At 42.8% G+C, this 9,484-nt stretch overlaps 1 protein-coding gene across 1 annotated transcript; it reads left to right on the forward strand.

Annotated features, from left to right (window-relative positions):
* Window positions 1-1,183: 1,183 nt before the first annotated feature.
* LOC109623134 (mediator of RNA polymerase II transcription subunit 13) lies at window positions 1,184-9,484 on the forward strand (the record flags this gene model as incomplete). Its single annotated transcript, XM_062843898.1, is given in 7 exon segments — window positions 1,184-1,344; window positions 3,342-3,425; window positions 3,830-4,269; window positions 5,152-5,782; window positions 6,875-7,237; window positions 8,478-8,664; window positions 8,850-9,484. Coding segments are annotated over 7 exon segments (2,489 nt in total), but the record flags the coding sequence as incomplete, so codon positions are not given.

Here is a 9,484-nt window from a genome sequence, read left to right on the forward strand (position 1 = left end):
CACAGAGAAAGATTTCTCTGTTGTACTGTGATGGTTTATTATGATCTGGTGGGCTAAAATATTATTGTTGGTTGTTATTCCAAAGCTACATCCATCTAAATTGAAAATCTTTCTGTTCAAAAGTACTTTGAACACATCACTTTTTGACCCTAGGTGAAATCATAATTTTTGTCACCTGCCACGTAGAAGGTGTGCCGGGAATTGGATTCAGGTTGTACCCGAAATAGACGTGAACTAGACGGAAACAGAATTCTAGAGACAATTTTTCAATCTCAAGGTGGGAGCGGACCTGGTGTGATGGTTAGAACACTTGACTATCACGCCGAGGACCTGGGATCGAATCCCACCCCCGACAAACTCGCAAAATGTGAGTTCTTCCTTCGGAAGGGAAGTAATGCGTGGGTCCCGAGATGAACTAGCCTAGGGCTCGTTAATACAGATAAAAAAAATCTGAAGGAAATTTTAGTTTTTTCAATTTTAGGGTATGTGTGCCATCAGTAATCTCACGCTCCCATATTCATCCTATCCGAAAACAAGCGAATACGGCACCGATTGATTCCGTTCTTTTTGTTTTCATGGGTGCTCACTTCTAACAAAAAACACAAAAATAAGAAACGAAACAAACAACGCTTCAATACTTTGATTTTTGTAGGATGAAAATGCGAGCCACATGCTTAATAAGGGAACCAATACCCTATATGATATCGCAGCTAATTTATAAATTAGTAATTAATACCAAATTGACCATGAGACATTAGACGAAGCGCAAGAATAAACTCGATCAATATTGGCCGGTGCTTAGTTAGATGGGAATTTAGATAAAAGCCCTAAACACCAACCCCGAAGACAAGCAAAAGAGAATTGGCAACCGAATTCTGTTATTCGATTCAGATTCGTCGTTTTGAGCCTGCTAGTGGTTTTGGTTTTCCTTATTATGTATAGTGAAATTTTATATGCGTTTCTTAGTCTAGGTTTAACTTACAACTCACTTACAGGCTACGGAATAACCCTAATAGTTACCTAATGAACTTGTTATAAAATCTATCCTAATAATAGAATATTTATAGCTTTAAGCTGGTCATATTTCGTGTTTTGATCGCTGCTGGACGAACTCCCAACATATCTACCGTAACAGTAACGTTACAGTTTGTTTTTCTCTTGAAAATTTGGAACAAAATTACTTATTAATATTTCCATGATGTCAGTATTTGAAAACCCCAATGTTAACATTGTTTATTTTTCTCCGTTTCTCTTTACAGAAGGCGACAAAGGATCCTGGGAGGCTGGTCTATCGTACGAGTGCCGATCACTGTTGTTCAAAGCGCTTCATAATGTTATCGAACGGTAAGTCAGCGTTGTTATATTTTCTCATTTCAAAACAATATGCAATGGTCTTAAGGGGACATTATTGCTAAAGTACAAAGATGACCGCCACAATGGCTGCCTTTTGGGAATGATCTGGAAATATAACCCGTAGCTTGCTTACTAGCAGTGAACACTAAGTTGCATTTTCAGACCGATTCGTATACCGAATATTCAGATTAGTACTCCAAAGGCCAAACGTGGAGCGGACCTGGTCTGGTGTAATGGTTAGAACACTTGACTATCACGCCGAGGACCTGGGATCGAATCCCACTCCCGACAAGCTCACAAAATGTGGGTACTTCCTTCGGAAGGGAAGTAAAGCGTGGGTCCCGAGATGAACTAGCCTAGGGCTAAAAATCTCGTTAATACAGATAAAAATTAAAATTAAATCCAAAGGCCAAAGCCTACGCTCCATAAACATTTCGATTTTTGTTTGTATGGAAGGCTCTACGAGAGGGAAGAGGGTTCTGAGACGACTCAATATGAGTCTACGTAGTTTACGGACAGTGTCTGAGATGCTGCAAATTCGAAAAAGGTTATTACGTATTTCTCAAAATACTCAGTCACTTGATTAATTACTTTGACAACTCCATCAATGGTCATATTCTATCTCTATTAGTCTGTGCAGCCTTTGATGCTCTCTTACTTACTCCCACAGGAAATTTTACGTTTACTGAGGTCCTCGTTTTCAAATTTCCTGAAAGAGTGTAGAAGATAGCACAAACTGGTGCACAGGCTAATAGGAATGTTGACTATTAGGGTCTCTGCCTTCTTTATCAGAGTCCAGTAATATTTCTGTGGTACTCCACCATCTCTGTCGGAGTCCATGGGGTCTCTGCCTTCTCTTTCAGATTCCCGAGAGTCCAATCGTATCCTTCTGGAACTCCGCCTTCTCTATCGCAGTCCAGTCTCATGGGATCTCTGCCTTCTCTATCAGAGTCCCGAAGGATTTCTGTGGTACTCCGCCATGACATGTCTAGTCGCATGTGGAAGACTCGACCACGCCATTGTTGTGACCGGACGTGTACAACGTTTTCTCTAAAGGCAATGTTTTTGCACCTTCTCTTCATAAGGTTCGTTAAAAGAAATTAAATCTGGAAGTTAAAAGCCAAATTTCTTAACAAGGATTTATCCAGAAATTCCGTCCGGACTTCTTTCTGGAACTTTCTGGATTGTCTTCCAAGATTTCTCACAAGATTCCTTTGCTATTTTTTATGTCATGTCTTCCGGATTCCTACCGGCATTTATCCACGAATTCTTTCAGAGATTCTTCCTTGAGAGTTTTGCGAGATTCCCAAATTCCTACCGGTTTCTCCTGGAGTTTTTCACGGAAATCATATAGAATTCTTTCCAAAATTCCAGAAGTTTTCCCGGCGTTGTTTCCGGGTCCCTCGTGGGACTTTTACCGTAGTTTACCCTGCGTTTTGCCCATTCAAATTTTTGTGAGATTTTGTCCAGGAATTATTCCAAGAGTTTCCCTCAGTATATATCTCAGATGATTTCACGGAGTTACTCTTGCTCTCGAGATTTCTCTTAAAGATTTTCCTCGATTCTTTCCGGTGTTCATATTGTGACTTTCCCAGGAGATCGTCCCGTGATTACTCCCGGAGATTCTACAAGAGTTATTATTGGGATGTCAGTGCTGTTAACTTTTTCTTAAACATGTTATAGTTATGAATAAAATTAAACTGAAAAATATGTTGACTCTGGATGAGTATTTAGAGTGTAGCTACATGAAAAAGACATGATGTAAAATAAATATATTCTACACCTTTACCTAGCCATGTCCAAAACCAACAACGAACTTATTCCACGTTTCTCCCTTTTTCTTCTGTTTCATCTTCCAACCGACACACACATCCCGTCACTTGATGGCCCTGACGACTGTGACGACGACGACGATCGAATGCCGGCTGCTGTGTGGCTGCTCCGTACGTTCATTCATCATCAACCGGTAAAACAACAACACCGACCAGATGTCTACTCTCGCGGGATGTCGTTCGCTTGGGCAGGTGGTTCGTCCAACCGAGCTCCAACAGCGAGCGAGTATTCGGCAAAAGGTAAGTGGCTGCCTGCCGGCTGGCTGGCTGGCTGGCCTAAATTTAGTTAGGAACTGAGCGCTGCTAATGACCCCGCGATGATCATGATGTTCGAATTTGCGTATCCGCTTTTCGAGTGATTCACCCGGAAGTGCCATTCCCACTGTTAGCAAATTGGGTGTCGCCTGGTGCTGAGATTCCTAGTGCAGGCGACATCCGTGGGAAGATGACGGCTGCTTCCAACAGCAAACCAAGGTGGAATTCTGGGACATTTTCGTTAAGCAGGTAGAAAAGTCTTCGTTCCCCCACCGACAGTTTAATAATTGAGAGATAGGTAACGGCGGTCATTAGTGTTGTAGTAGCTTCCTTCAGTGATCATCATGAGGTATGAACAATCATCTCACCATATCGTTTCTTCCGGTTAGCTCTCTCCATCTGTCGTTTTCCTTCGCGTTCTTCGTACATGGCGACAGTACGGTGTGTGCCTCGATGGACATCCGGGAGCATCCTCCGGTGCGACCGTTGATGATCAAACACCTCGAGGAAGCCCTAGCTCAGCAGGGAAACGGGGGAACCACCAACTCCGCCACCAGTGGCAGCAACAACAGCAGCAACAACAACAACACCAACAGTGGCAACAACTGCAGTAGCCAAACGGGCAGCTCCGGTGAAGTGAAGCCTCGGTCGGTAATATTGGCTCCCTTTGGACTCGCCGCAACGCTCACTGGCCAGAGCTACAAGGCCAGCGATCCTCAGACCCAGAAGGTGCTCGATGACTGGAGTGCGTTCTATCCGATCTCGAACAAGAATATGCACCTTTCGGAGAGTGCCGACACGGTGCCGCCCATTGTGGAAATTATGACCGGTGAGTATTAAGTTTTAAGATGTTGGGTGCTGAGAAAACTATGGAAATTTAATAAAAAAAAATGCTAAGTGACATAATATACTATAAACTACGTAATTATTTCTCAATCTAGTTTGAAAATATCTCACTAGAGGACTCTGATATAAAATTAGTTTATTTTGTCAATATTTCAGCGAAAGGACAAGATGCAATTTTGCTGTTTTTCGCATAGACAAACATGGACAGATATTCATCCCGGGATTTCCTCCAGGATTCCTTCAGGGATTTCTTTTGGGAATTTCTCCAGTGATTCCCCCCTGGTTTCCTTCAAGGATCACTCCCATAATGTTTTCGTTTATTATGTCTACCTTTTTAAAATAAATCACTTTTTTAATAATACATGTTTTGCAGCTTAGCATTCGTGTAGAATTTGTACTAAAATACGGTTTCAAAAAGCGCTCAGATGGTGAAGAGTTTGTTTGGAGCCATACTGCCGTAATTCTGCAAAGTGACGTAAGCGACATTGATAGTTTTTGCCCATTTTTTGGTTATTATGCATGAAACTCTAGCTCATCCTCTAAGTTTCTTTCCATAGATGATAGATTACGACTAGATCTTGCATTCTAATACAGCAGGAATACCACAGTGTTATTTTTACACCAGATATTATATTTATTATACCAAAAAATTTCGAAATTTTGAATGGTGCTTACGTCACTTTGCAGAATTACGGCAGCATAGAGTTTGATTTTTTTTCGTAAAACTACGTTTATTTTATCGGATCATGATCATGGATAGCAGTTGCGTAATACCTAGGTTTCTTAAAAATGAGCCCACATACATTACAATTACTGCTAAGTTAGCATCGTAATAGCGATCGTAACCAATTTTCTTATTCTTCAGGCGGTGTCAAAATGCGCTATCCGTCCAAGTATGTGCTGGTGACCGATATCGACGATTGGTCGCCACCGTCCAGCAACGGTTCCCAAACGACGGTAGCCAAGTCGTCCTCCCCTCAATCGGCAGCTTCGCTCACGGCAGCCGTTTCCAATGCACTGGGTGCTCCCAGCGGTGAATTTACTCCGAACAATAGCAAACAACAACCACTCCCGGAACTGGTCAACAGTAAAGCGGCCATGAACCCACCGCTAACGGTACCGGAATCACCCTTAAACGATCTCGGCAACCAAAACAGCATGTCATCGGCGCTCATCAACAACTCCCCGGCCGTTCTGCTACCGGAACGCGTCTGGCAGGATTGCATCATGCATGCCACCCCGACGATTCCACCGCCCCAGCAGTCACCCTTGGACGAGGGAGTCGGTGGGGGTGGGGCTACCATCAAAACCGAACCCTCCTCGAATGCATCCTCAACGCCGACGTCCTCGTCGTCGTCCGGCTCTTCATCTGGTAGCAGTAGCAACAATGAGAACAACTCGTCGATGGTAACGGCCGCAGCCCTGGTCGATGCCAATGCCAACTCCGTGTGGGAAATTACCGATCCCACCGTCAAGGTGCCCTGTTCCTGCATCAAGTGAGTATTCTTCCGGGCTTGACGCTGGTTATCTTTTACATATTCTCAAAAAACCGTCGAACTGGCGGCAGCTGTGCCTGAGCTGTATCAACTTTGCCCTATTTTCAGTTTTGTATGCTGATGATTTTCCTAGCTGTTTTAGTGTTTGCAGTTTACTTTACTTCGTATTACTTCTATACATTTCGTTTGTGTTTGTAAACCGCTGTGCTAATAACAACCTATCGTCTTCTAGTGTAAGCCATGTTGACTACCTAAGTGTAGATCATTTTAATGAATGCTTCTGAATGATTTAACTCTGAGCATGCCGAATTCTTTTAAGACCTACGCCTAAGTTTTTTTTAGTTTCCTGCATTTGTTAGGCTTTTAATTTCCTTTTTTTTAATATGTGTATTTTTTACTTTATTCAAGGAATGATATAGTTCTGTTTTGAGCGAACAACTTAAGCTATTTAATAATAGGCTTTTGAAACTGAACCTCATATAAACTATTACGCAATCTTGTGCGAAGAGTTGGCTTGATATCATCAAAAACCAAATTCATTTCTTTCTCCTCCTTCAAATCTATATGGTCTGAATTGTAGAGTTAACATATTCGAAAATGATATTACCCTTTGCATTTTGCACACTTTTGAAGATTCTTAAAAAAAAAGCAATATGCTACGCAATGTGTTTGGCAATTATCAAGTAACGATAACAGTTTTAACTTTGTAAGGTTATAAGTTAAATCCATGACCTTAGCGTTTTTATTAAGATGCGGGGTGGCCTCTGTGTAGACCATTCTTCCACTTAAAAATTATATGTAAACATGTATGTAAATTTAGAAAAAGGCGCTAAACTTGGTTAACGATGATCTGATTATTCATTTCGTTTAGATGAGCGTTTCCACCTCTTTTTAGATTCATGAAACTGCCAAATCTCTACTTTGTACTTGTTTGAACAAGTGTTTACCCCATCTTTTTTACAAATCTATTTATCAAATGTAAGCTAGTAATAATGAGTAGTGAAAACCCCCATCACAAAACGCAAATCCCCAAAAAAAAAACCTTCACTTTTTCGAGCCCAACTGAGCTGAGCTGTTATGTGGCTCTTTCAGGTGTAGAAAGCCGACATCCACCGGAACGGCTGCAGCAAGCGGTTCTGCCGGTTCCCGGAGCAGCATCCAAGGGCAACAGCTCACCCTGTCCGGATCCACTTCCGGCCGTGATCCGACCAATGTGGGCTGTCCACCGTCCTCATCTTCGTCGACATCCGGCAAGACCAGTTCCGGCAAGCAACCGCGACCGCACCGGATACCGTTTCATAAGCGGCCACCCCTTTCGCAGCAGTTCCCGTTCTGCCGGTCGACGGCAGCAGTGGCGGCAGCTGGGACCTCGTCATTCATACCTTCGTCGTCGTCTTCGTCTTCGGGAGTTTCCCCACCCGGCGATAGTCCCGAATATCTCGAGTCGGCCCAAAGGTTCGTTTCTGTGTTCACCCAAGAACTCCCACGCAAACAGTTTAGGAAAATCACACGTTCGGTACCGCAGAACCAACTACACCAAACACATGCTATCTTCTAATTCCAATTGGTTTTATGGTTACGAGTTTTGGTGCTAGCCAATCACTGTCTAATATTTGTTGGTATTGAGAGTTAAGTTTTTGTAAATAAAAATCGCCAACCATTACAATCGATTCAGGTTCCACACCATTTTGCTCATCACTAATTTTGAATCACAATTCATTACTAATTCTAATGTTATTCAAAGTGCATTTCATTTAAGTATATCATTCATAGACTTGCGTTTTCGTTGGCTACTGGTAATCGCAGATCGGCTAGGAAACAAACTTGTTTGCTGGTGCTGGGAGATAATAATTTCATCTGCTCTATTGCTCCATCGCGTTTCATACTAGCGTTCGTTGTGAATATTCAAGTTCAAGCATTTTTTATTACATTGCTTGATTGTTAATTTGTTGAGTTGGGCTACCGTTTTGTTAATTTTTAATCGCAGACTACGTTTATTTAGTTTCCTTATGGGACAATCTTTTGCAGTAAAGCTGTTTTGTATTGGTGTATTATGGTTGTATAGCTTTTTTCTTTTACCCGCTTTCCACACTTACCCTTTCTATGGGCGATGGCTTTTATTGGTCTATTAAACTTTTCATTGGTCGGCGTCTAAACGCCACTTTCACATGCGATGCCGTAATTGATTGGGCCAACAAGCGACAGGATCTAATGCTCCAAGAAACTAAAACAGACCGGGAGCAGGAACATTTCGTGCTCTGGTGCTTTTCTATTTGATTACTTAACTCTTCTATGAGCTACTACTTGACTACCAGTTGCTACTATTTAAATCTCATTATTTATTTCCCCTTCTTCCCCGAGTGTATTCGTCAAAGTTCATGTGCATCTAAGTACCTGAAACAGTTGCTATTTTGCCTGGTTTGCATGTCGTGTCGTTGTTCTCTGTTTTATTGTTTTTGGCTTTCTGCTGCATTTCATTTGATTTTTCTGCTCTTTTTCATCTTCACATTGTCGGCGAAATGTACTTACGCTTGGTGAACGGGATTTTACGATGATTATTGTTTTACTTTTATGAGCTTATAGTTTTGCTTAATTATGTGTTGTGGTATATACTCTTTCAAGCTTTACGATGTTTGTTTGGGATAATGAAACGAATTGCTCTAATAAACTTTTCTTCCCGCTTTCGTCAATGCAGGTCTAACCAGAATTGCGGTGCCGGTGGTAGTACGCCGTACGGTGGCCCTCCGTCTTACTGTCGAAACCCACTCTCGATTGGCGACTCACATCCTCTACCTTCGGAGGGATCTCCGGCTAGTGCAGCCCCTTCGCCGATGCAACCTTCGTCAGTATCGCAACCAATGTCGGTTCCATCCGGCGACCAGGTGAGTTTGATCAAGATTAAACTTAGGCAGTTGCTGAAGTTTAGACAATTTTTACAAGAGTTAACACTTCTAGAAAAATACCTGGTGTTCAAATACATGCTATGGTGTCCCATAGTTTACGAATAGCTTACATTTTCTGCAATCACTAAATATACTCACCTGATATGTATCCTTCTTATCCACAGTTGATAACCATGTCTCCGCATCCACCGGCGTCGAACAACCCACGGAGTGTTCAGCCAGGAACGCCCACATGTCTGGACCACCTGGACAAGAACACTCCAGCCCCTACGCCTACCGATCAGCACGACAGCAAAAGTATTACCGCTTCGCCGTACCACACCCCGTCGCATCCGGGTGGTGTTCTCAGCGTAGAAGCACCTTCCTCGCAGCAACCCCAGCAAGGCCCGGGGCAAAGCTCGCAGCAACAACAGCAGCAGCAGGGCCAGCAGCAGCAACAGCAATCACAACAACCATCACAGTTGATAGGAACCAATCTGAGCAGTACAAGTAGCAGCAGTAGCGGTGGAACAACCAATAGTAGTCCAGGCAATTTACCCAGTGGCGGCAACGGAATGCTCGGAATGAAAATCAAATCTGATAGCGCGTTGTTCGGAGAGGGTGGTGGGTTGATACTTGGTGCTAGTCCAAGTATATACAGTAGTTTGAACCCAATCATCAACCAGAACCAGGTTTCCAAACGTGAGGCCATGCTGCAAATCCTGCAGTCACTTAAGAGGCCTTCCCTGTCATCAAGGGATTATGAGGGTATGGTAGGAGAGGAATGTCCCAGTACATCGCAAGTCTTGTATGACTATTC

Source organism: Aedes albopictus, unplaced genomic scaffold, assembly GCF_035046485.1.
Source record: "Aedes albopictus strain Foshan unplaced genomic scaffold, AalbF5 HiC_scaffold_626, whole genome shotgun sequence".
Classification (NCBI taxonomy): domain Eukaryota; kingdom Metazoa; phylum Arthropoda; class Insecta; order Diptera; family Culicidae; genus Aedes; species Aedes albopictus.